The sequence below is a fragment of the Cheilinus undulatus genome, linkage group 9, assembly GCF_018320785.1.
Source record: "Cheilinus undulatus linkage group 9, ASM1832078v1, whole genome shotgun sequence".
Lineage (NCBI taxonomy): Eukaryota > Metazoa > Chordata > Actinopteri > Labriformes > Labridae > Cheilinus > Cheilinus undulatus.
The window spans coordinates 39,419,937-39,447,751 of NC_054873.1; the positions used below are offsets into that span (position 1 = coordinate 39,419,937).

General features: G+C 37.8%; 1 protein-coding gene across 1 annotated transcript in view; it reads right to left on the reverse strand.

Moving 5' to 3' along the window:
* fa2h (fatty acid 2-hydroxylase) overlaps positions 1 to 24,180 on the reverse strand; it is a 47,112-nt gene extending 22,932 nt beyond the window's left edge. Inside the window, exon 1 of the mRNA XM_041794831.1 lies at positions 23,737 to 24,180. Coding sequence (XP_041650765.1) covers positions 23,737 to 24,018 — 282 coding nt within the window. The 5' untranslated portion in view covers positions 24,019 to 24,180. The remainder of the gene's footprint in view (positions 1 to 23,736) is intronic.
* Between the last annotated feature and the right edge of the window lie 3,635 nt (positions 24,181 to 27,815).

Consider the following 27,815-nt stretch of genomic DNA (forward strand, 5'->3'; position numbering starts at 1 on the left):
AGAATGGCAAAAAAATCCAGGGGGAATTTATGACTATTATGATGAATTTATAATTTTACCAGGGGAAAGCTGGTATGACCACACTTTAATAATTGGAGAAAATTATGGGCTTTTATTAAAAATACGGCATTGCACCGTAAATGCATCAGAAGTTTGAGAAAGCAGAGCATTTGTTTATCTGGTACGACAGAGCTTTTTTGCCTCTGCTGGTGGGCCCTGAACTTCAACAAAGCTGACATATTAGATTGCGCGCGTGTGTGTGGCCTCTACGTTTGTGATGTTGTGCCAGTGGCATGTAACCCATGTCTCTTGGGTGTTTACCACAATCAACCTGGTGGTCTACAGGAAAGACTGGTGAGCTAATTCTCAATATAGGGTGTTTCCCAACTCTATATTTGTGTCTTTAGTCCATCCTTACCAAGGTACACCTGACTTTATCACAGGGGTCCAATACAATATGGGAACCTTTAGTATTTTTAAAAGATGCATTGCAATAGACAATAATTAAAAATTGAAAAAAAATCAAATTTACCCTCAAAGTAAAAGGACATCTGTAGTGACATTCAAATTTTTTGGACTTAATAACACAAATATGTACACCTCAGTGTTGATATTAGCATAACACTTTAGTAGTTGAAAATGATGCACTAAGAGAGTAAATTTCTAAAGATATAAAGAAGTGTTGGACTAAAGTATCAGGGGATAGTGTTAAGAAAAGTCATTTTTTGACTCCAGAAAAGTCATAATGACACTTAATTAGTGTTGCGGCACCAACACTCCCAAAAGAGCCAAATTAACACTCTGTGGTGTGGGCCCATATAGACACCATAAAAGTGTCAGTTATGATGGTATCAATTGAGTATGCAGGATTCGCTGTAAGTGAGCAGCCTGTTGATTTCTTTGGTAGAAACAAAATATCTACATTTCTATTTGAAATTGTTCTTTCTTAAAGCCACAGATGTTCATGATAATGAAATTCATACTCCTAACTAGCAGGGGTAAAAAGGTATCATTTACAATTCAGGACTTTCGGCAAAGTGTAGATGTGTACTTATCCAGATATGTGCAGAAGAAAATGAACTTCAAATCTGAATTCCTACATGGATAACAACGGAGTAAAACTAATTAAATCTTACTACACCACGTTCCACATTATTATGCAAATTACATTTTTCTTTGATTTTCCTAAATATTAATGCAAATGACAGTCAAAATATTTTTCAAGTCATCAGCCATTAGAGCATAATTCAATGTTTTTGAACAAACTTCATAATGACAAAAATTATTTAAAAAAAAAATTAAAACCTCAAAATGCACTGTTCCATATTATTAAGCACAACAGCTTTTTAAAACATTTTATAGGTTGTAAAGAACTGAAAATGGTCATTTGTAGAAATTGCAGCATCAGGGGGTCATATTTACTGAAATCAAAGCTATTTCAATCAAAAACATCTTAACAGGACAAGTTCCATGTTAACATAGGAGCCCTTCTTTGATATCACCTTCACTATTCTTGCATCCATTGAACTTGTGAGTTTTTGGAGAGTTTCTGCTAGAATTTTTTTTGCAGGATGTCAGAATATCCTCCCAGATCTGCTGTTTTGATGTGAACTGCCTCCCACCCTCATAGATCTTTAGCTTGAGGATGCTCCAAAGGTTCTCAGTAGGGTTGAGGTCAGGGGTGGATGGGGGCCACACCATGAGTTTCTCTCCTTTTATGCCCATAGCAGCCAATGACACAGAGGTATTCTTTGCAGCATGAGATGGAGCATTGTCATGCTTGAAGAAAATTTTGCTACAGTAGGCACGATTCTCTTTTTGTACCATGGAAGAAAGTGGTCAGTCAGAAACTCTATATACTTTGCCGAGGTAATTTTCACACCTTCAGGGACCCTAAAGGGGCCTATCAGCTCTCTCCTCATGATTCTGGCCCAAACATGACTCCGCCCCCTCCTTGTTGACGTCCCGGCGTCATTGGGACATGGTGGCCATCCACCAACCATCCACTACTCCTCCATCTGGACCATCCAGGGTTGCATGGCACTCATCAGTCAACAAGACTGTTTGAAAATGAGTCTTCATGTATTTCTGGGCCTACTGCAACCATTTCTGCTTGTGAGCATTGGTTAGGGGCGGCTGAATAGTAGGTTTATACACGACTGCAAGCCTCTGGAGGATCCTACACCTTGAGGTTGGTGGGACTCCAGAGGCACCAGCAGCTTCAAATACTTGTTTGCTGCTTTGTAATGGCATTTTAGCATCTGCTCTCTTAATCTGATGTATTTGTCCGTCAGGAACCTTCCTCATTATGCCTTTATCTGCACAAACCCGTCTGTGCTCTGAATCAGCCTCAAATTTCTTCACAGTATGATGATCATGCTAAATTTTTCCTGAAATATCGAATGTTTTCATTCCTTGCCCAAGGCATTACACTATTTGACACTTTTCAGCAGCAGAGAGATCCTTTTTCTTTTCCATATTGCTGAAACCTGTGGCCTGCTTAATAATGTGGAACATGTGGAAAAGTGCATTTTGAGGTTTTTATTTAAAAAAAAAAAAAAATAGTTATCATTATGAAGTTTGTTCAAAAACATTTTAAGTATACTCTAACTGTTGATGACTTGAAAAATATTATGATTGTCATTTGCATTGATATTTAGAAAATCAGAGAAAAATGTTGTTTGCATAATAATGTGGAACGCGGTGTAGAGTGCACGAAAAGGTATCTGGGTGACTCTATGGTCAAGAGGAAGAAAGTTCTTTGTTCTAATGAGACGAGACGAGATGCTATTTTTGGCGGACACCAAACACTGCACATAACCACAAACACAACAACCCACTGTATGGTGGTGGCAGCATCATGCTGTTGGGATGCTTCTCAGCAGGTCACCCTGGAAATCTTGTAAAAGTAGATGAAAAAATGCTTATGGCAAAACAAAGGAAGATCCTATTCAGTCTACAAGCAAAGTATGGCTGGGGGAAGATTTTTTTTTCCGAAAGGCAATGACCCAAAACATACAGCTAAAGCTACACAGAAATGGTTTAAAGACAACAAAGTGAATGTATGGAGTGGCTGAGTCAAAGCCCAGACCTCAATCCAATAGAGATTGTGTTGCTGGACTTAAAAAGGGCTATTTATGCCTGATCCCTGTGCAACCTGACAGAGCTTGAGCAGTTTTGCAAAAGGGAATGTAGTAACATAGTAGTATCCTTATATGCAAGTCTGGTTGAAACCTATCCACACAGATTGAGTGCTGTGATGCAGCCAAAAGTGAATCTACTAAATACTGACTTGAAGGAGGTGAGCATCTATGCTGTCACTTATTTTAGATTACATATTTGTATTCAATTGCCATTTAATTGAAATCTGTTTTCACCTTGACATGAAAGAGTTTTGTTTTTTGTTCTTTTGTCAAAAAAAGCCTAATTATATTGAGCATTGATTTATAAAATCAATAAAAGGGCAAAACATCGAAGGGGGTGAATACTTCTATAGGCAGTGTAAATAAACTGTCATCATCATATGTTCAAATGTAATATCAAGTAAAGGAAGAGACAGTGTTCAGCAAAAGACTTCAATAACTTGTAAAAGGGATCTCAATCTCAGTGGGCCTTTATCTGGTTAAATAGAAGTTAAATTAAAAAAAAAAAAAAAAAAAAAAAGTTGTTGGGAGCTGATTTTTTCCCCTGCTACATAATCTAGATACAACTGTGCGATTACAGCCTTTTACATTTTACCCTCTACCTTCTTAAAATTAGGTCAACTCAGCTTTTGTTACTTCCGCCAAGGATGTTATGTGATCGGGTGGGTTTGTTCGTTGGTTAGTTAATTTGTTTGTTTGTTTTTTAGCAACATAACTCAAAAAGTTGTGGACGGATTTTGATGAAATTTTCAGGGAATGTCAGAAATGGCATAAGGAAGAACCGATTAGGTTTTGGGAGTGATCCGGATCACCATCTGGATCCAGGAATTTTTTAAAGGATTCTGTACTCTTTGGAGATATGGCAGAGGTCTGCGCTGTTACCACCCATACCAGGAGATGACGGCCATGAGTAACTTCAATCCCAGCAGCAGTTTTTGGGTGTGTTTCTATTCCAAGTTTTGGAGTTTACAGAGTTTGAAAGACACATGCCTGGTTGAGGAGACGAGTTGGAGCGTAACAGAGAGAATACTCACAATGCTGGGAGGAATAGAGGAATATTCACCCTCTGCCATGACTTCCAGTTGCCCGGTGAGACCACGGGTGCATCTGTTGGCACCCGTAGCGAAGTCAATGCTTTGCCTCACCGTGTTTCCATCCCACCGGGGAGGAAGTAATCAGCAAATGCCGTGGTGGGGGGCACATGGGGACGGATCCAGGAATTTTTAAAGGATTCTTCACTATTGGGGTGATCCAAGATGGTGGTGCGCACGGGTTCAGCGACTCCTTGCTCTCCAGTCTGGTGCTTAGTTTTCTTAGTGTATTTAGTGTTTTTATTGTTTTATACAGAGTTTTGCAAGGCAGCTTTTAAATATAATCGCCAGGACTTAATCCACCCTGACCTAAGGTTTAATCTGTCCATCACTTCGGCATATCAGTGCACACACGATATTCCCAAAGACATAGCGAGACCACCGGGATCTCTGTGGATGGTGAGCCCGCCCAGCAAGCAACTCAGACGGCGGTGGGAAAGGAAACAAAAGCGAGGAAGCCGGTTGGGCCTAGATGCTAGGCCAAGAAAACAACCGCACAGACCACAGCTCCCGAGCATCTTCCTAACCAACCCCAGATCCATCACACACAAAATGGATGAGTTGGAGCTTCAACTGGCTATGAACAATACCATCCGGAACTGTAGCATCTTCACGGAGATGTGGCTTCACCTGCTGGTCCCTGACACTGCAGTTCAGCTAGCAGGCCGCATGCTACACCGGCACGACAGAAACGAAGACTTGGGTGAGAGCAGAGGAGGGGAGCTTTGTGTTTACATACATAACGACTAGTGTTGTAACAGCAGGATCATTGACACATAATGTTTCCCTGATTTAAAGGTTCTGGCAGGCTCGTGTAGACCTTTCTTTCTACCAAGGGAGCTAACTGTTGTCATTGTGATAGCTGTTTACATCCCTCCGGATGCTAATATTAGCACAGCCCTCAGCCTCCTGCATGCGACTGTATACAAACAGCAGCTCATTATTGTCATTATTGTTGCCGGTGATTTCAATCAAGCATGTTTAAAGACTGTCCTGCCCAAATTTGCCAGTACGTGAAGTGTGCCACCAGAGGGGGCAATATTCTAGATCATGTTTACTGTAACATCAAATATGCATACAGAGCCACCCCCCTCCCCCATCTGGCTGGATCAGACCACCTCTGCCAGTTCCTCACCCCCTCATACACCCCCCTCTGGAGGCGAACAAAGCCACAAACAAAAACTATAACAACGTGGCTTAAGGATGCTCTCCCTCAGCTACAGGACTGTTTTTCAAACACCCTCTGAGACATTTTTGGGCATCACAACCTCCAGGAATATACGGACACTGTACTTTCTTACATCAAACACTGTGTGGACACTGTCACAGTCAGCAAACGAACCCGGGTTTTCCCTAATCAGAAACCCTGGATGAGTAGTGAAGTACAGGCTCTCCTCAAACACCAGAACAATGCCTTCAGGCGTGCAATAGGATCCTCTACAGTGCGGCCAGAGTCGACCTGAGGAGAGGCATCAAAGAAGACAAGGGGGCCTATAAAAGGGAAATTGAGGAGCACTTCACTGACAATAACCCATGGAAGATGTGGCAGGGAATACAGCACATCACCAGCTATAAAGACAATAACAAGGTGACTGTAAATGGTGATGCCTCACTGGCAGAGGAATTAAACCATTTCTTTGCCTGTTTTGAGACTACAAGACCAGGCACAGTCACACCACAGCAACCTCCCCTCTGCAACAACACACTGACACTTCAGGACACTTCAGGAAGTGAGACGTGTGCTGAGGACTAGAAACCCAAGGAAGGCTGCAGGCCCAGATGGAGTACTGGGGAAGGTGCTCAAGGCTTGTGCTGATCAGCTGGCATGGGTTTTCACCACTATCTTCAACTGTTCCCTGTCACAGTTCATCATCCCATCCTGCCTGAAATCTGCCACCATAATCCCTGTTCCCAAGAAGCCAGCCATCGACAGCTTGAATGATTACAGGCCAGTGGGACTTACGCCTGTATAACTCCTTGTTTAAATATTTGGGAGATGTATTAATGGATAATTGATGGTCTCATCAAATAGTAAAAAAAAAAAAAAACAAAAAAAGAAAAAACAAAATCCTCTCATTAACTGAACATTTAATCCTAATCTGGATATAGGCTGTCCAGTGACATGAGAGGTTCTGGAGCAGTGCTAAAAGGCATCAAAATTACACACGAAGATGCCCAGTTCAAGGCACATGCAGGGATGTCGGGGGGGATTCTGTTAGAACGGACATGCAAGAAGAATGACCGTAGGGGCTCATACATGTGTTTAAAAGTCAAGTTTTCACTCAGTAGGAGAAGGTTTGGGGCTCTGTAGTGTACCAGTGAGAGATAAAATTCCATAGGACCCTCCTCCCTCTCTCTCTCTCCTCTCTGGACTCTGTGCACTGATCCCAGGTCAGGTGAAATAATCTCAGGGTCTGATCAGATATTGTGGACAACAGGTTGCTCTTTTACAGTCTTAACCCTCAGGCAACACTTTAATTTACGACCCGTTAAAGCCATTAAGGACAAAAATGTCCACTTCCAAAAAACTACCATAAAACTTAACAGATCGATATTCTTTTCTTTTTTTTTTTTTTTTTTTTTTTTTTTTGCATAAATCTCTTAAATAACTTCAGCTGTTCTCAAACCTACCAAACATTCAATCATTTTGAGGATTTTAACCCTTGAAATACCAGTTTGATTACTTAAAATCAATGTGTTTTTTTTTTATGAAAAAAAAAAGCAAAAAAAATGTGATATCTTCCTCAAACCAAATGTTAGATGGCTGGGACATTTTTTCTAAATCCAGCATGGACATGTAAATGATTAGCCAAAATATTGGCTTTAATACATTATATAATTATAATTATATTATATAATTATATATTATATAAAATTTTTGACCCTTTAAAGCCATTAAGGACAAAAACTCCACTTCCAAAAATGGCAATATGAATAGTATATATTCATATTTTTTTCTGCTTTTTTTGGGTCAAATCTTTTGATCAACTTTTGATCTGATAAAAACAATCAAATATTGAATAATTTTCAGGATTTTAACCCTTTAAATGCCATTTTGATTACAGGATGGTAATATAAAAAAAACCCCCACACAATATTAATTATTTTCCAGAAAACTAATATTGGGGGGATGGGGTGTGTTTTTTTTTTTAAATCGGTCCTGGGTATGTCTAACATTAGCCAAAATATTGACTTTGGGGGAGCGGGTAGCCTAGTGGTTGTGGCAGTCCCCATGTACGTGGGCGGCCCGGGTTCAAATCTGGCCTGAGGCCCTTTACCGCATGTCTCTCCCCCACTCTTGACCCTGTTTCTGACTCTATCCACTGTCCTCCTCTATCTAATAAAGGCACAAAAATGCCCAAAAATAAATCTTTAAAAAAAAAAAAAAAAAAAAAAAAAAAAAAAAAATATATATATATATATATATATAGACTTTGATGCATTATTAGTTATTGTGAAGCATCTGATTTAAAACTTATGACTGATTCGAGTAGCTTTTGGACAAAAATGTCCCATTGACTCCCATTCAAACCACATTTTTTGATCTCAGCCATTGCAAGATATATTCATGCATTCTGTAATGTTATGGTTTCATTATTGAGAAAAATAGTAAAATATGCCATTTTTAATGCTCATCACTAAAATCCGCCATTTCCCCAGCCTGTGAATGAAAAGCCTGCCATTTCATTAGTATTTGTGCTTGTGTTATTGAGCTTATTAGGCTATTTTAAGATAGTGTTTGTATGTGTGCATGCGTATGCATGTGTGTGTGCACGTGTGTGTGTGTGCTGTTTCATGTGTCTTTGAATTAAACAGATTGACAGATTGACCTTAACCTTACCCAGGTCACACTTGCCCTTCAAAAAGTTGACTGTGGAGAAAAACAAAACAATGCTTAGTGAGTTTATGCACCTATCTGGCTATCTGGTCGTTTCATACCTAGTAGTACTTTTGAGCACAGCTGAAGTTGTTTAAGAGATTAATGCAAAAAAAAAAAAAAAGCAGAAAAAATATTAACCTGTTAGGTTTTTATAGCAGTTTTTTTGGAAGCGGACATTTTTGTCCTTAATGGCTTTAAAGGGTGGTAAATTTGTTTCACAATGTTCCCCTGACCTATTAGAGCAGTTGAAATTTGAATTTGAAAAACTGCCAAGAAAGATACTTTGTTGCAAAGAATTAGACCATATGGACTAACGCAGCCAAAATGGTGAGCACATAAAGACGAAAAATTTGCCCGAATGGACAAAAATGTCCCTAGTGATGCCTGAGGGTTGACAGTCTTACTGAATGTATATTAATAATGAATATTCCAGTCTTGCTCCACATAGCTTCTGGGGAGTCCCATTTCACATGTAAGCTTTTATGAATCATCATGACGGATTATTACCTCCGCCAAGGAGGTTATGTGATCAGCAGAGTTTGTTAGTTAGTTTGTTAGATTTTCAGCAACATAACTCAAAAACGCTGTGGATGGATTTTGATGAAATTTTCAGGAAATGGCAGAAATGGCATAAGGAAGAACTGATTACATTTTGGGAGTGACCCGGATCACCATCTGGATCCAGGAATTTTTAAAGGATTCTTTACTATTGGGAGATAGGGCTAATGGCGGACTTCTGTGCTACCCGAGTGCTTTTTTAGTATTGAATTTTTATTGGTTTTGTGAATAAACAGCTGGAATTCTGAATCTGTTACTTCATCATCAGTGTATAATAAAAATGTTAAAATCTGAAAAAATGTATGTGTTATATCATGCCATGTATCATATGGCATGGTATTCTGCCTGACTTGTTTAGGTTTCTCTTAGCTATACACTCTGTTTAAAGTGGTTGATTCACTAGTGCTGTCAAAGTATTAAAAATTTTAATCAGATTAATCACAGGGTTGTTGTGGATTAATTTCGATTAATCATGACTAAATAATATTCATTTTTACTCTATATTAATCACGTTTCATTTTGCAAGCTTGCTGATGTGTTAGCCAAAGTGCTAGCAGAATCCCTGACGAATGTATGCCTCACATTAATGTGGTATTTTAAGCTGGAAGTGCTTTGGTGAAAAGAAAACTCCTTCCTGTAGAATGTGCATAATACTTTATGTCGGTCGACTGTTCTGTCTTGGGGTTTTTTTGTACTCAAATTTCCCATCGAGAGGGCCAACATGCTGTTTAGCATCTTCGGTAACCCTACTTGGACAAACTGCACGAAATGCATTGCCAGAGACGTTTCAGGGATTTTGGGTCAATCTGCACTGTAGATGGGTTAATTGGGTTAAAATTTTTAATCAGATTAATCATGATGATGGATTAATCCACATTAACGCATTAATTTTGACAGCCCTATAATTCACATTTTTGTGTGAAAACATGCAGCACTCATCTGCATCTAACATTGAATCATTTATAATAATAAATATTCCGACAGATGATTTATAAGTCTTTGGTCGTACTGATGTTGCTAAAAAATAGTCCGGACAGTGAGCAAATTCAGCCCCTGACCCGAAATGAGTTTGAGTGTCTTTTAAAGCAGGGGTGTCAAAGTAATTTCACAAGGAGCTAGTTTCCATGTGGTGCTGGGGTTGTTTTACAGCTGCTACTCAGGCAGCAAGCACATAGTGAATTAAGGCACATGAATATCCATTAGATCGACATGGATGACGTCAAACCAAGCCTATCTCTGAGGCTGTTCAGAGCAACTTGAAACTATACAAAATCCTTACCAGAACACTCTCGAAAATAGATGTTTTTATTTTCAATTACGTTTTCCTGGTTAAATAAGGGTTCAATAAAATGATATGGAAGGTTTATGAGTAAGTCATTGCTGCAAGTAATAAAGGGAAAAAAAAGGGAAACTGTAGACAGCTGAGCGGCTTAAACACCCATACCACAGCTGGGAGGCCTCTGCCGATCATGTTGTGCAGAATGGCATGGACTTTCTGAGGTTGATAGCAAGGGCTCCACCCCTGTAACTGGTTGTTAATGCTCTGATTGTCCTGGTAATTAGCAGCAGCATTGTAGGATAAGCCATCCATGAGAGGAGGACTGGACTGAACTATCCGCTTTTGCCTTCTTTGGACTATCCCCAATAAACCACAACAGTTGGATTTACTGCTGACTCATATTTCATATGAAATGCGGAGTTTTAACATGGTGTCTAGTTAATGAACCCCTTGTTAGTTTTTTGATATGACGATTCATTGTTGTCAGTAGAGTAAGGTATCTGGCTGTTGTAAGCTGCTAAGTGATGGTAGCAGCTAATGTGCTAACAGGCTGACGGTGCTATTTGTGAAGCTAAGTGCTGTCGAAGTTTATGTGTTAAAGGTAGGCGTATACAGTAGTGTGAAGCTGACTACTTGTGTGTAAGAAAAAGCTCATAGCTTTCATTTTGTTTGTTTAAATCGATTACAAAAAGACAATAAGAGAAAGCCTTTGCAAAGTTCTTTCCAAGGTCTGGCTATGAGCAATTTTTGTCTACCAGGCTGTAATAACAGGCTAACAATTACTCTGGTTTACTGTTGGCTTAGTTTCTACTGTCTCAGTTTTAGGTCAAGTTCGGGAAGAAAAATGTGCGCCCAGTCCTGTTTTGGTGCAGACTTGAAGCTGTATCATGGAGTTTCAGATTTTAGCATTTTGCTGCTGTTAAATGCAGCCAAGCAATGTTAAAGCAAATGTCAGTAGTTGTTATAAATGCCTGGAATTCTTGAGGACTAAAAGTAATTTTGACTGGAGACAACAAAGTCTAGTGGAAACTCTGGTATCAATACCAATTTTAAAAAAGTAACAATTCCCATCCCTAATCTTTGTGCAGGTTATTTCAAAACATTTTATTTATTGACTACTTTTCCAGAGTCGGCTACAGCATTACTCTGTTTTTGTTGTTGTTTTGTTTTTGTTTTTTTCTCAGTTCTGTTTCTGTTTGTTTGTTTGTATTTTCACTTACCATACCAAAAACGTAGTGAACAATGACTTCAAACCAATAACCGTATGACATGAATCCTACATCCTCTATCCTTTAAACCCTTTTTAAACTGATACGTTGGCCACGCATCAGCCTGTTTATACTAGAAAGCCTCCATTTACAAATAACTGTAACAAAATAATGTGTAAAAATCAATTAAAACAGTAACAGACTTATTTTTCTTCATTCCTGACCTTTTGAGAACACCAGCCATTTTTAAGAAATTGAATACCAGCCCAAGAAATAAAAATCTGGAAAGTACCCATTTTTTTTTTTTTTTACTACAGAATGTATTAATTTAGTCCTTAATCCTTCCAGCACCATAGAATTGTCCCTTTGAATAACAACCAGCAAGAAGTATACAACTGTTTTAACCGCATATATATATATAAAATTATTCCTCATCGTTGCTGTTAAACTCTTGATTTAAGGCTGTGGCTATATGACGATTTTTCTGTCAATTTCAGCTTTTTTGCATTTTGTGGGGCCATGCAGCATCAATGAACAATCAGTAAGTACTTGGCAACACTGGCAAGAAAGAATCATCCAAAAACTGATGTTGCAAATCAAATTGCCAAGGGATTTTATTTTGTTTTCTCAATTTACATCTGAGAAAATGCAAGGAAGGAATTATATGGCATATAATATATGGAATTTCTGTCTCTAACTGTTTGTGAACTGCATGTAAATATTTTTCTTTGGAAAACAAAGAAATTTGCCAGTGACCCCAAACTTTTGAGCGATAGTGTATGTAAATGAAGGAATATTTAAAATTCAGTCCAAAATTGCTTTCCTAATATTCAAATAAGCTTTAGCACTAGTAGCAACTGACTCACAAAGGCCAGCACTAAATGCCACAAGCAGTAAAACTGGTGCAAGATGAACCGAGGTATCAAATCGGTGTCACCAAGTCAAACTCCTTTTACGGGGACATATTATGCAAAAATCACTTTTTCAGGCTTTTCTAACACAAATATGTGCCCCTGGCCTGTCCACAATCCCCTCAAGTACCAGAAAAATCCATTCCTTCTCCCCCTCTCTTTCTCCACCTTTCAGAAAATGTTAAACAAGCCGTTCTCAGATTTTACATTGAGTGACCTCACCAGGGGCCTAAGCAACCGCCCCCAGGTTTGGTTTGCCCTCCCCCACTTGGAGGAAAGATCTGCCCTCCTCTCCTGATCCTCTTATCTACCAGCTAAGATGCTGGATAGCTCAGTGAGTCACCCTGCTGGCTATGGTCTGAGAGATTGATGGTTTGAATCCCAGTCTAAACTTTGGAGAAAAAAAAGAAGTGTCTGTAATATCACCAGTGCTGCATTAATTTCCTGAGAGGGGTGTGGTCAGAGGCGGAGTCAGACAGCTAATTACCATTTAAAGCCATGGACACAGAAAAAGCTTGTTCTGAGAAGGGTTGAAACAGAGGGGGTTTTAGACATGCAAAAATCCAATACTGGAGTGTTTTTTCAGCAATAAACTTCATAGGCATGTTTTGGGGACCTCTGAGAACAATATAAACTCATCTCAAAAGGGTAAAATATGTCCCCTTTAATGTGAAAATGTGCTTGGCAGTAATACTCACTGCTTACATTGTAGAGTGATATGTGTCAGACAACAGCTCAGTCTGAGTCCAATCATCATATTTGCTCCACAAAGAACAGTTGGATAACAACCCAAACCTCACCAGTGTCTGTGTAATTAATGTGAGACACAATAATGAGGTAAAAGGTGCCAAGGGACTGTGCTGTACTCTTCTCTGTCAATCTGTCTTTGGTCTTAATACGAGCTGCAGCGGCTCATACACCACCTTAATCAGCTGTTTAAAGATGTGTTTTCACTTGCTTGTTCTAAGTCCATGTTAATTCAAAGAAGGGGGCTGTGGTATTTCACAAGTTCATAGAAGCAGCTGTAAAAAAGTGACAGTGCTGTAAACACTATGGTAAAGCCAAGTTGTAATGATAAAATGTAACTTCTGACAAACCCTTCACAAAAAAAAGTCCAGTTATTTTCCTCAACTGCTTTTATTGTGAATGCCCACATAATGAAATTTGGTGTTTTCAGGAACAGCACACGTCTCAGCAAAAGAGGGTTGAAAATTAAAGTCACAAAGCAGTGAGCACATACAGACTTACAAATTCATTTTTCTGTGAGCACATCAGATGTTTTATTCTTTGGTACGGCAGGTTTGTGTAGCCGCTCTTAGCCTAGCCTGCAGCCCAGCCACAGAGTGTGATCAGCTCTCTAACCTCGCAGTCTCTCCAGTTAATCCACATTATTCTTTGTTTTTATCCCACTGTTGTTTTCTCAGATGAAATGCCGCTTGATTAAAGGGCGCTGGTTTTTAAATCTCCTGTTTATGGAGACAGCAGTGCACACTCGCCGTTGTGGAATGCCGTGACGTCTTTTCACACTCGTTGCGGAAAAGAGGCAGTTCAATTTTACACCATGTAATAATACATCACCACACATACTTCATCAAAAATGCCTCTGATTTACTTGTGTGATGGCAAATCACTACCTAACACTTCGGTATGCCAACAGATAACATCTGCCATTGTGCCACCAACTGATAAGACACATCATGACTTGCATGCCATGTTTCATTAGGCTACTCTTACACTTACAATGGTGCTAACAGTTTGGTAATAGTGGCTGATTGCGATGACACTGGACCTTTTGTAAAATTTGTACTTGAGATTGCGACATACTACAGAAATGGTTTCATGAGTCTACCATCAAGAAAAAAGCAGAATAATGATACTTTTGAAGTGAGTATTTCTCTGATCAAAACATGCGAACATTAAATGAAATAAAAAAAAATGTAAAACCTGGAATTTTTATAGAACTCCTTTCAAAATAACTTATTTTCTAAAAATAAAAGTTCTTCCTTTTAAAAATAAATAGATAAAGGTAGTTCTACAAAGTGCCATTGTTGCATTATCATAAACTAAAAGTATTTAATTGCACAGCCTGACATTGCCACTGTGTTAAGATAAACTGTGCAGCACTAATTTACAATGTGTGCTCTTTCCTCTTGTACGTAAAGGACATGACAGGAGTAGTTTTACATTCCTTAGTCTCATAAATAACACTGCAGCAGCCCATTTTGAGATTATGTCACAACCTAAATGTAAAATCCTGATGTGCATGAATGTGTGAGGGCCCATTCAGTGCTGTTTGCAGCCCTAGTTTGTGTTGTCACACAAAGCAATAGCATTACTGGATGGCACTAAAATGGATAATATAAGAATTATTGTAGATTTATTACATAATTTCAGATATTAAAAAAAGTTAATAAAATTACCCTAAAGACTATTTTGCCAAAAGAAGTCTTGTAGCCTAGTATACAGGCTTTAATATCACTATAATGCATAATATTAGAGTTATCTTAGATTTCTTACTACTCTACTACTCTAAAAAAAATACAGTAAATACTTTATTTGGAAAACTGCACTACAATGGATAATATTAGAGTTATTGTAGATTTATTACATAATTTAAGATCTAAAAAAAACATAAATTGCCCTAAAGACCAAAAAAGTCTTGTAGTGTAAATTAGAGGTCATGATAAATGTGAGATGAAAATTATTGTAACTACAATGCATAATATTAGAGTTATTGTAGATTTTTTCTTTCTAGTATGATAATTTAGTGTCCCTGGGCCTCCTATCCACAGCCGGTCACCTATAGGGAACAATGTAATCTGTCAAGCCCAGAGGACGTTTTGTTTGGAGAAAAATTGAGAAAAAAACGTGTTTTAGCTCGCAGTCCACTGTACTGTGATTGAAAAGAGGTGTGGGTTTTGTAAATGTAATGATCCTCTGCTGAGTTATTAAAACGGAAAGGCCGAATCTGTGAATATCTTTCTAAGGCCGGTCTTACACCTAACAACTTTTCCCCCGATTTTAAAGTTGCAGACAAAATTCCAAAGTTAAAGTAAAATTATGGGAGTCTTGCAAAATTTGCAGCAATCTTTGCAGCGAATCCAGCGATCAGCGCTTTCATTCTTCTGCCTAGGCCGGCCAAGAGGCTAAAGAATGCCGCCAGGTCTCCCCCGTATGTTGGAGGGAAAAGGCAGCTGCTCGCCAGCTGGATGCATACAGTGACAATACTTCAGAGACGGACTTTTCCTACCCAGACTCTGAGGAATGGCTGCCGAGTGAGTGCAGAGGATCTTGTTCCCCGTCCCAGAGCGATGGAGGTAAATTAATGTTAGGAACCCACTGATTATTCAGCTAAATTTATCGAATGAAACTATCACTCATTCTCCTGTGATTTCAGAAGCAGACTTGAGAGAAGCGCAAGCCCCATACAGTTCTACAACACCGTCTGTTGGCAGAAAAAGAGGTAAGAACAAAAAATTTCTATATTATAGATTATATATCTATATATATATATAGATATATATAGATATATAACATTTTTCTTGTCATTTTGCCTTTAATCTTGTCTTTTCAACTTTAATCTCAACTTGCCCATAATTTTTTTTCCTTCACTGGTGTCCCTAATCCTCTTCCATAGTGTTGGAATTGGATTGGAAAAAAGAAAAAAAAAAAAAAAAAAAAGTGGACTGATGCCTCTCTAGCATAAGCCCGCTCATGAAAAAGTCACAAGTAGGCTGACCCTTATGGTGTATAGAGAGGTACATTATAAGTGTAATGATTTGTCCACATACTGCATCTATTCATCTGTAAATTTGTAATCCTTCCTGCAGAGTGAAACAACTCCACCTTTACACAGGGCAGACACACACTGCAGTGTTTGGCCCGAGATGTTTTGTTTTTCAGCAGAAGAAATTATTTAATCATGCTGTCAAACAGAGCAGGAGCAGCATACATATATTTTCTCGTATTATAACAACAGAAGTGTTTGGTCACTGCGTTTTTATTTTGAACCAGTGAGCCAGCACACATTGTTTGCATTAACCAGTTCTTGATCAACAAATTTTGAATTTCTCTTACCTGACTCACTCTGTCATTGCAGTGTCATGATCTGAGTGCGGGTATACAACAAGGATAACATTTTTTTGTGGCTATGGTACAAAAATAGGGCTAATATTGGACACTAAAAGTGTGCTATTAAAATCTCAGTGATATTTCTACAGCACAACAATTCTTTTTGGATTTGACCCTGAGGGTATCGCAAAATAAGAAAAAATGGACTAGACCAATGTTTTCCCAGTAAGACAATGAATCTACACAATCGATGAAACCATAGTATAACCCTTCTAGAAAGACAAAATAGCTTCCTGCTGATGTGCATTGGAGACTTAACTTCATCCAGGCTAACAGCAGGGTTTCTGATAACAGTGAAAGTGTTAAAAAAACAAATAAATGAGCCTTTAAATATTGCTAAGGTAAATAACAGTCTATTAAGAATCCACACTATTGGATTTTTGTTGATATCCAACATACCTAACCTGGCATGCCAGATAGATTTGTTTCACACATCCATCTGGAAAACCATCCATAGAAAGCGTTTGGGAAAGGGAAGAGCCTTTGAAAAAAAATCTGAGGGTGATTATGGGCCAATCAGAGCAACAAAACAGGACATAGCCGTTATCGAGCTGCGCCCCTACCGAGGATTAAACTCCATGGGGAACTACATAATGTGAACCACGGCGACTGTAGACATATCAGTACACATTTTTTGTTGTTTTTTTTTTTTAATAAAAAAGAACTCAATGCTGTTCTTTGGTCTTCTTTTAATGAAGAAATGTTGTCAAGTTCTGATAAAACAGTCACTTTAGCAGCCTCCACGCTAATCTCTTCTGCCATAATTGCACCGGCCTCTTGTTCCTGCTTGCTTACGTCATGACTCTGCCGCGCCGAAAGTACTGCCCCTTGACACTGATTGGTCCTGTCACTTTCTAACCGGGCCCAAACAGTTCAGATTTGTATGCTGGATTTACCAGTAAGAAGCACAGAAACAGGCAAATCCGTCTGCTTTGCAAGGTTACAACATGCCAGCATTTACAAAAGAATGTGAGCTGATACTGATACTGATATCCAAATCTAAATGTTGTTCAGGCCTAAAGTTAATTTCTTTAAACACACAATATCAAGTTTGAGGATAAACAAATTTTATAAATTTTAGTCCTCAAAACACACTTTAAAGTGTAAGAAATTAGGATAAATAAAGGCAAGGACTATAACAGAAGTAGGATTGTTGGCTGAACCTAAAACTTCTCCAACTTATTAGTTTGCACAGCCAATATTTAAAGCAGAGATAAGCCCATTTATAAAGAAAAATATTGCTTGTATATATTGGCAGAAATTTTCATATCTGATGATACTGATAATTCACCTTCATAAGCCAATACCTGCAGATACCTAAATCATACTGATAATATTGGCATCCCTACAATATATTGTCAAGTGAGTGAGAGAAGTCAGTGATTAAGGAAAAGGGGAAAGAAACAGGGTTGCCATTAGCAAAAGCCATCTCATCCCTGAGGACACAAACACACTCTTTTATTTCTGGCTGCCTCTTCCCATCAGAAATCTCTGCTGGTGAATGATTTAAATGAAAAGCAGATGTTCTCTGAAGGAAAAAAAATGTCAAAATAATTAACACTGCATATCCCACTTTCACAGGTATCTTTAAAGTTTAGTTTTAGTTTAGGTTTAGTATAAAATTTTTACTATACACTTGCATCATCTTATATTTGTCATCTTATAAGTGACTTAACCAACTAAAGTAAGGGGGCTTATAATGAGTCAGGGTATAAAGAATGCATCCTGATATTTATGCACTAAACTCATTACTATTAGTTATTGTGAAGCATACAGTTAAATAAACCGCCTATGACCCAAAGGGTTAGAAGTTTTTTGAAAACTGGACGGAAATTTAATGCATTTTATTATCTTAATATTAGGGCTGATTAATTAATTTCTTTAAAAAATAAAGCATCAAACATTGAACATTAATTAATCACACTGGCAATCTTTTGGTTTCCATCAATCCATCAGGGATTTATGAATAAGACAGCCTGCTAACATCTCTCCTCCCCTGCCTGTGCACACACACCTACACACACACAGACACAAGCACACTCACCCACATGCAGACGTGCCAAAGTATGCTATGTCTAAATGTTAAAGTCCCTGTAAAGTGAAAACCAAAATTTGAGTCTTAAGATACAAGATTTGTTGTATAAGGTTACTGTAAACCCGTGAAAACGCTGAGATGTATGTGTGACTGAATTTTGGATTTAGACAGAAAGTCGCCTCTTTCCTGGCTTGGTTTAATTTGGGCAGGGCAAACATAGCGACCCAGAAGTCGCTGTAAGGACTGCCCCCCTCACGCTACATCACTGAGCAGTTCATCTCAGTAGAGTCTGTTGTTAGATGATGTCACAGTCATCAATGAAAATGATTCCTGGATCTGTGCAAGAGCACAGATCCAGGAATACCCTGGATGTTTAAAAAGAAGCAGGCTTTCTCCAAGCAGCAACAAGCCAATCCCTCCTGTTTGTTAGCATCACAACTTTAAACTTTAGCAAAGTATCTGATGATGGACATATCCTTTTCCTGCCAAGCCTGTCACAATGAAACCCTCCAATGCAATCATGATTGAAGGCTTCTATTTTGAAGAGCAACATCGGGAAGTGGAGTGTTTTCATCAGCAACTTAACAACAAAGACGTCTCATAAACAGGAAAGACATAACTTCATATAACTCAGAAAATTAGAAATAAAGAATACCTGAAGAGTATACAGAATGAGAAAATGGAACTGAGACTTTGTAGCTCTTAACTGTCTTCCTGTCATGATATTAATGCTATTTTTCTCTGTTGACTTACAAGAGAGAGTTGTAAACATAGCAGCACAGCAGACAGATGGCCCTCCATTCAGGTTGTAGCATCTTTTATATTTGAAAGGATTGTTTTTCTTGTAAGTGTGGCTTCAGCTCATTCAACAAACGAGCCCACACCATCCTAAAGCAGATAATACATCCTAATTTTAGTTAATTTAAGTTAATTTTATAAACTTAGAGGTGTTTGTCATGATGATGATGTCATAACTGAAATTTGGCCTGTTGGTTCATAATCACAGAGTGGCCTGTCATACAAGAAACCTAAAATGAATTTAAAAAAAAAATTCTATATTTCGCAATGACCTATTGTAATTTTAAATTGCAAGAAGGTGCAAAATTTCTTTAACCTGAAATTTTTCTGAAACAGCCTTCAAGATAAGTGAATCTTAGTTTCGCTGACTGTCCAGCCTGTTTCCTGTACCTCATTCCCTATTTTCCCCATGTGTAATTGTGGCGATGATGGAGCCACCTGAGGCCTGAAACTGAGCACTTAAATGCAGGATCTGCAGTCTCTATGGTAGCAAAGGTAAACAATGTGCCGGGTAATGTATCACCACATTGACAGCCTCAGGACAGCTCTTAAGAGTAATAAAAGAGGTAGTTTATCTCAACAGCATGGTTTTTTTTTTGTTGTTGTTTGGTTTTTTTTTTTTTTTGGGGGGGGGGGCAATATCTGAAAAAACTCTGTCCAATTCACTGTGTTTCCGTTACATTCATCTGTGTTGGGCCTATATTTTTAACTGCACACAGAACTAGGTCTTGTATAAATAACCAGAATTTATGCCTCTAGTATTCTGTCACCGACAAAATGTTGCAAGATTGGTTATACTAGCAGGGGATGCTCTCATCTGTATGTCCTATAGAGAGGCGATCAAATTATTGATGATCTGATGCTCCACCAGCCTAACCCAGCTGCCCTCAAACATTCCTTTCAAAGGACTTATCAGAATACACTACAATAACCTCTGAGATGGACTCTGTACTCTAACCTTAAAAGTTCCTTCCTTATTTTTTTTTTTCCTTCCTTATTATGCTCTGGTGCTCTGCATGTTTCCCTGCTAATCATCTGTCACTTTTTGCATTTCTGTCACCAAGTTTTACCAAACTATTCAATTCAACATTTCAACATAGATCATTCTACTCTCAGTCTCCTTTTCTGAAAATGGTCTTATTTACTATGCTATTTTACAGCATCTTCACTGTTCATTATGTCATTATGTCATATGTCACACTCACCGTTTTGTGATTGAACTACATTGACAATAGATTTATTTCCCTCCCAAGTCTCTTGTTAAAGAGCAACATTTCATTCTACATTTGGCATATAATGCAGCTTTGCTCTGTTGTTGTTTAGATAATTAAAAAAAATGGAATAAAGAGATCGAGAGATGCGACAAAAAAACCCATAAAGAGCATGCTACGGTTTTGAGCTGTTTCCACATCCTGCCCAGCAGTAGGTAGACAAATTTCCTTTGAGACAAAGCTAAAGGAGCACAGAAATAAAAAAAAAAGGTTATTAAGCTAGCTTATATGTTTGTTTGTTTTTTTTTCTTTTACATCAGTTACTGTGCAGGATGTTAGCCTACTCTGCACTCCTTAATTGTAATGTGTAATTACACCAAAGAAAGTTTTTAACTAATTCAATCCAAAAGGTAGTTGTAGCCCAGAGGTGGTGTGAGTCATCTTCTAATTGGCAAATTAATAGTTCCCTAGCCCCTGCAAGGTTTAAGAGTACTCTGGCAAGGCTCTGAATCCAAATTTTCTTTAAGCTGCTTAATATGAAATTCAGTGTGAATGGGATTGGGTAGTGTTGGGCTGTAGCATCATTACAAGTTGTTTCACTTGTAGCTTAACTGCATTTTTCACTAGCTCTGTGGTAGCATTGATATTTTCTGAATAAAATAGCTTCTCAGTAGCTTAGCTGATTTTTTAAATCAAGTGTGGTAGCATCCAATAAACAACATTTTCCCCACAACAAAGTGGGAATGTAGCACAGTGCAACTGATCTCTCTGTAATGGTCCAAAAACAATCTTTTGAGAGTGAGTACAGGACACCAGCTGACACAAGAACATGTCCACAGACAAGGACATGTCTATGGAATGGACTGTTTACTTCTATGTGTTGATGACCTGACTGGTTGCTGAAATCACTCCTGGTTCACTATAAAGTGAATACGCCATTTTGTAGCGATGTCCAAATTCTGAGTGACTGAACAACTGATAGTTAATAGCCCAGCAATATTTAAGATCATGCATCACACTTCAAAGCTTTAACAAGCAGAAAGTTATGTTTGACTGCTGTCATACATGAGAGATGGACAAGAGGCATATGGTGCTTTTAGTAGTGGGAGGAAGCCAGAGTACCCAGAGAGAACCCACACATGCATGGGGGGGAACATGCAAACTCTGCACAGGAAAGCTCTGACCGGTAAGCACACCAAGGACCTTCTTGCTGTGAGGCAAAAGTGCTAACCCTGTGCTGAAGGGTCATCAAGACAAGAACAATAATAAAGTCTATCTGCCTCAAAAGTTTACCGTAGTGCAGTGTAGACTAGGTCTTTAAGAAAAGCTTTGCTCTGTGTGTTCTTTGATCATTTCAGACCAATCTGAGTTGGATATAATTGTGAAGTCATCAGGTAGAAAAAGGTGTTGATTTGAGGGGGGTAGGTAAGCTTGAAAGCTTAATAATGATGGTAATATTATAAAAAAATGATAACCCTTATAGTAGCTTGGGTTTTAAACTGTATAACTAAAATGCCTAAAATGGCATCAATCTTTCAATTTTTCCAAGAAAGACCACTTTGACAAATCTCAAAAAGCCACCTCCACACATTATGACCACAGATAGAGTGCCACAAACACAGGGAATATGTTTGTATTATTTTACTCAAACATTGTTTGGACTGTCAATGAAGTCCAAACTATATATATATATATATATGTAATTTTTACATTATGCGTTAGCAGCTCTTACAGGGCTGAATCTGGAACCTAGCAGAAACATCAGCACAGCTCATTTTCTGAGAGCTTAACACTGACAGTAGGACTCTTTTACTCTTTTAGTTATTACTAAACTGACATTTCAAAAGGGAACCAAAGCTCACTTTGGTATGTATGTAAGTATGCACAGGATGTTAGGAGGAGCATGAGGAACACAGGAATTAAGTAAAGTGAAAATGATGTCTGGATGTTTTTGCTACTTCTAATCATATATAATAAACCAAACATAATTTCATATTTTTGTAAACACTTTAAATATCTATCAGTTAACCAGAACCTGTTTTAACTGATGTTTTCATAGTTTCACTCACCTCTCATCTCTTTTACAGAAGAAATCCAGCTGAAGAGTACATTTCAGCAGTGTATGAATTTCATATGCAATTGCTTCACTCAGAATTTTGTAAGATTTAGACATTCCTCATCATTTCACTTGTCCAATTTACAACTGTACAGTAATGGTTGATGATAACTACTGCGAAGACAAAATCAGGTTTTCAAAAATACTTTTAAGGATGTCTGTTAATGTTAACATCTGTTAATGTTAAAATTCATGGATGATGCTTGTTTGGGTGGACATTAAGCCCTATTTTATTGAATAAGATTATGTGACTGATAAACACATCCTGTTCCTGTATAGGTTTAGGATGGTTAGGGACACAATTATTTAAGGTAAATAATTAAAAGAAAAAAATGGTATCTGCTTGATATTTGCATTTAAACCAAAGTGTTTCACTGACAGGAGAAAGACAATATGGAGACATTATTTGTTCTGAACACATACCTGAACACAAATTGTATAGAATTTTATCAACATGGAATGTCCTGGTAACTGAATCAGTGGGCTTAAATTTTCCACATGACCTCTATTGTCACATTTGAGAGTAATTCACATTCATGACATGCAGGTTCCTGGTAGGGCTTGAGACTGCAACAGTTTCAGTACATAGACTAACATAAGTGAATGAATTGATAAACTACTACATTTAAATCATAATGGCTTCAACATGACTCTCCCATCTAGCTGATAAAACTCAAAAATGTTTTTGAACACCACTCTCAAAGGTAATAACAGAAAGAGAAATACAGAGCAGTAACAAAGTCCTAAAGTCCTTTGTTTTTATAGTTATGGCTTATGAGTGACTTGCACATGATACTCCAGCAAGAGAAAGAGAAGAGCACCTAATGGCTTTTGTTACTGCAGTTGTGTAAACTTTCCATACACAGTGATGCACCAACAGGCAAAAATACAAACTGCGGAGACACATGCCATGTAAATGTCAACAACGTTGGTGAGAGATTCATGCAAAGTCTCTCCCCTACTAGGAGAAACACCATAAGCTGAACTGGATGTGGATTATGCTAAGGCAAGAGAGTGACAGTTTCCCTCAGATTTGCCCCTTTCCTCTCTGTCTTTGCTAAGACATTACAAACCAGCCTTTTCTCCCTACACTCTCTGTCACACACTTAAATCATTTATCAGCACCACTGACCACACCAGTCTTTACCTTAAGCCTTAAGAACTGCAGTGAAGTCAAGTGACAGACAACTATAAGCCCACATATTATTTAGGTGACAACACAACCCTCCTGCTCAAAAGTGTTTTTATGTCAGACAAGATGTTTCAGTGTGAAAATATATTCCTATTAACTGCTTTCCTGCTCTGAGGACAGTAATTTTGACCTATCTGCCATGTAGGCTATGCACAAGTAGTCTTCTTCAGAATAATGTTTTACCTGTCCCTCGCCGGTGTCGCTGTGTCTGCCTAGTTCTCCGATGTAGTACTGCTCCATCCACCGCCGGGCGTTGTTTGAGTGGTGGTGGGGGGGTCCTTCCATCTCCTGGCTCACGTCCTTGCCTGATCGGCGAAGTATGAGCACCTCACCACCCGGATGCATCCGTAAGAAAGCGGTCACGTCGTATACTCTGGTCCCCTGAAGCACCCAGCAGGAGTCCTTGGTGCAGTGTTGGGCCACCTCCCTCTCAGTGAAGATCCTTGGGGACGTCGACGGAGACATCCTTGTGGAGATGAAGAGTGTCCACCTGAATAGTAAACTTAACAGAGGAATCAGAAAAATGAGAACAGAACGAACTGCTTGGTTCGCGAGTTACAGCACGGCATAAGCTTTCGATGTTGACGCCCAGGGGCTGTAAAACTTTACTAGCCTGTTGACGGGAGTAGGTACATAGGTGAGAGGCGGAGTTTATGATGGCTTCAGACACAGAGAAAAGATCGGAGTTCCCATTAATTGACACTGGAAACTTTCTATATATCTAAGAACTTTCAAGAACTACTAATACCATTCTCTAATGGATGATCGGGTTGATTTTTATATGTTTTTCTTTGATGTTTTCAAAGATTAGCCTTTTATCTTTATAGTTTAGACAGGTTTTACGTGAGACGTTACCGTTAACAGAATCCCTACATGTTCCCTGAAAGCAGCATTACGCTCAGACGCACCTGTTCCTCTTAGAATATCAGCCTAAATGATGCGACAGTTCACGTAACTTTCAAAGTATGTTGCTGGGATAACTTTAATAGGCCTAAATATTTCCCAGTTTATTGATAATTACCGCCCTGCCTCTCAATGTGGAGATATTCAAACAAACGTTCACAATGGCCGCCAACCAATGAGTCACACAGTTTCAGCCTACGGACTCCTGAAGTCCGACATTACTTCCTGAATATTGAAAGTGTACCCTACGGGTGATACCTGGGACTCGTCTCACGCACTTAACTTCTACATTGTGAAGCCCAGTAAATCTGTAAAGCCCACAGCTGAACCCAATTCAGTGCATTGATCGTTTCCTTGTTAGAGCTTCCCAGCCCTAAATAAACAAAGAATCTTTGTGAGTTGTGCATCTTCTCCTAACGACGCCACTGCCGTAATGCCCGATGTGTACATTCCTCGAAATAAAACGCAAAGTAACAGACAGATTTCGATTAAAATATTCAACAGACATTTGCTTAAATGTAGGCTATTTGTAGGTATTTGTATAGGTATTTGTAGGCGTATCTTTTCCTTTCTTTAATGCGTCTTTTGACTCGATTTTAGCCGACAAGTTGATCTGAGCTGATGATAACGCCTGTACCTGGTACGTTCACAATGCATTGGAAATACACCCTTACCTATGTAAGCCGAATAAAAATGACCAATGGTAAGAGAAAAATAAAATGTAAATACATTTTGAAATTATTTGATTTTTTAATCATTTATTTTGCTTGTTTGTCTAAAGGCACATCTCTCAGTTATTTGTTCTTAATTTCATGTTTAAGGTAAAATTTTCAAATATTCTCAATTCACGTGGCTACACAACATTTTAAACATTTCAAGCCTGTTTGCCCTTTTGTTTTTAGCTAAAAATGAAATAAAGAATGTTACATGCGACCAGTCAAAAGGGATAAAACTATAAAGGTAAAAGATAGTATCAAGATACCTCTGGTTATGGTCAATGGTCAGGTCAAGAATAGTTTTAGAATTTTCTTTATTTTTGATTTTGAATGCATATCATTTTCATTTTTTTTGTTTCAATTTTATTTTTGTTTTAATTGATTTTAATGTTGGCTTGTTAGTTTGGTTTCATTTTATTTGTTAAAATGCCTTATTTTTGTTTGTTTAATGTTTTATTTTTGTAAGTTTAATATTTGAATGAATACTACCATGCTTTGGTTGTAGGGGAAAGGTTGAATGGCCCAACAAATTGACTTTGATCCAAGAGGTTAAAGTAGATATAACAGAAACTGCAGATTTATTCGTGTCTGTTGTATTTTAGTTTTGGTTAACTAAATATTTTTTCCATTTTTGTTTTTATATATTTGTTTATTCAAGTCAGCTATAATTACGTTTGTTATGGATTTCCCATTCCCGTGAGTGTGATGTATTTTAGATATTGTAGTTGCAACCCCAACACATATTTCAGAGAAAATTAGCATTGGCCATTTTATGTATTATTTGTACACTGCTTTGATATTGGCATGTAAACAAATGCTTTCACTTAACCCCTTTTTGCTGTTAAAACAAAATTATCCAGAGAGCTACAGGACCAAAATCAGAAAGCTGTAACCAAATGCTTAACTTGCTCAGCACCTATTAGAAGAAGAATATAACTCAAACTTACTACATCTAAATATTTTAGTATGTGTCTAGGCCAGCTGTAACTTCTTAACATATGCCCATTTTTTGGGCAAATTCCATTCTTCTATATTTCTGTCACAAAATACTTCTTTTTGTTTGCATCCTATTTTGCCACATAGTAATCCACCAAGTTATTGTTGTAATATGTCAGTGACATATGTCAATGTCTACCATTTTTAATTTCCCTTAGCACATTATTTACATTCCAAATACATGTCTCATTCAGTGAAAGTAATTTTAGACGGATGCCTAATATCTACACATATATCCAGAAAAAAAGCCAATTATATTTATTTGTGTTACTGTAATTGAGAATATTTTTAAGAAGTTCTTTACTTAAGTATATTTAAGTAATTTATCATTTAAGGAAAGGAGCTTTATTGCTTGCTTTTGCCTTACAGTAATGCATTGCATATACAGTGCTTAACAAATTTATTAGACCACCTGTCATATGTCTCAAAGACTGTCCAATATCATGTAGTGCTTTAATGCGGACTCTTTCATTTTCAGTGAGCTCTCCACATTTTACCATTTTGAACAGGAATGAGGGATTTCAAACTGAATTCACCCGAATTTGAGCCAGCTCACTGGGTTTCTCTGAGAAGTCAGAAATTAATCAAGCATAACTTTCAACCACTTAAACTCATTTTTCTGTTCAGGAATGCAAGTAAATAACTATAATTTGACATATTAATCAAGAAATATTAATGCGCTTTACTATTTTTTTTTCTTTTTTTTGGAAATCAGTAAATTTGAAAATTCATGGATAACAATAATAATATTTTAGCATTAAAAATATCATTTGGGTTAAAGAGCTTCTACATATTGATGTATTAACCATTGCAGAAACATAAAAAATGATTTTGGTAATTACCAGTGCTGTTAATTTAGGGCAGCTGTGGCATAAACCTTACTTTGGTTAGGGTTAGGGTGGTCTAATAAATTTGTTGAGCACTGTATGTAAACTGAAATTCAGAAAACTAAAGGAGTTTTAGGTTGTATGTGGACATCATTTTTGGTTAACTGTTTAAGCGCAGTTGTTAATGATGCTGTTAATTACAACCAACATTTTATATTTACAAGTTAAAAACCATTTCTCCAAAGGTTTTGTTTTGAAAAATTGCTGCACACACTTTTTGTTACACTAGACGGCAGCAGAGCACTACCGGCAACAGATTGTTTTTGGTGATGAGGTGGTTGTCAGCTCACCATTGTGGCAGGTGAATGACAAGATGAATGTCAGCAAGTTTCTACTGCTTATTTTACCTGTTTTGATGTGCTATTTAATAAATTAAAGAAATCAAGGACTGCGTGAAGACAAGTAATGACAAGTTTGTGTCAGACCTTCAGGGAAGAGTCAAAAGTTGTTTTCATGGAAATTAATACTGTGTTCTCTGCAAGAAAGCAAACAAGATTTTCAGCAGTGAGATACTCTAGTTTTATTTCAAACATACTCTTCTGTATAAAATCATTTTTGGAAACAATATCTAGATGCTTGAATTACGCTGTAATTAAGACTACATAAGTTCGTTCTAAGAACTTATAAGCTGCTTATAAACATAGATAAGTCCATGTAAGTGTTAAAGAAGAGTTAATAAAAGCCTAAACAACATATTTATTATTGCTTATAAGATACTCGTAAGCTCTTATTGGAATCTTGTTATCGGTTTAAATATCTG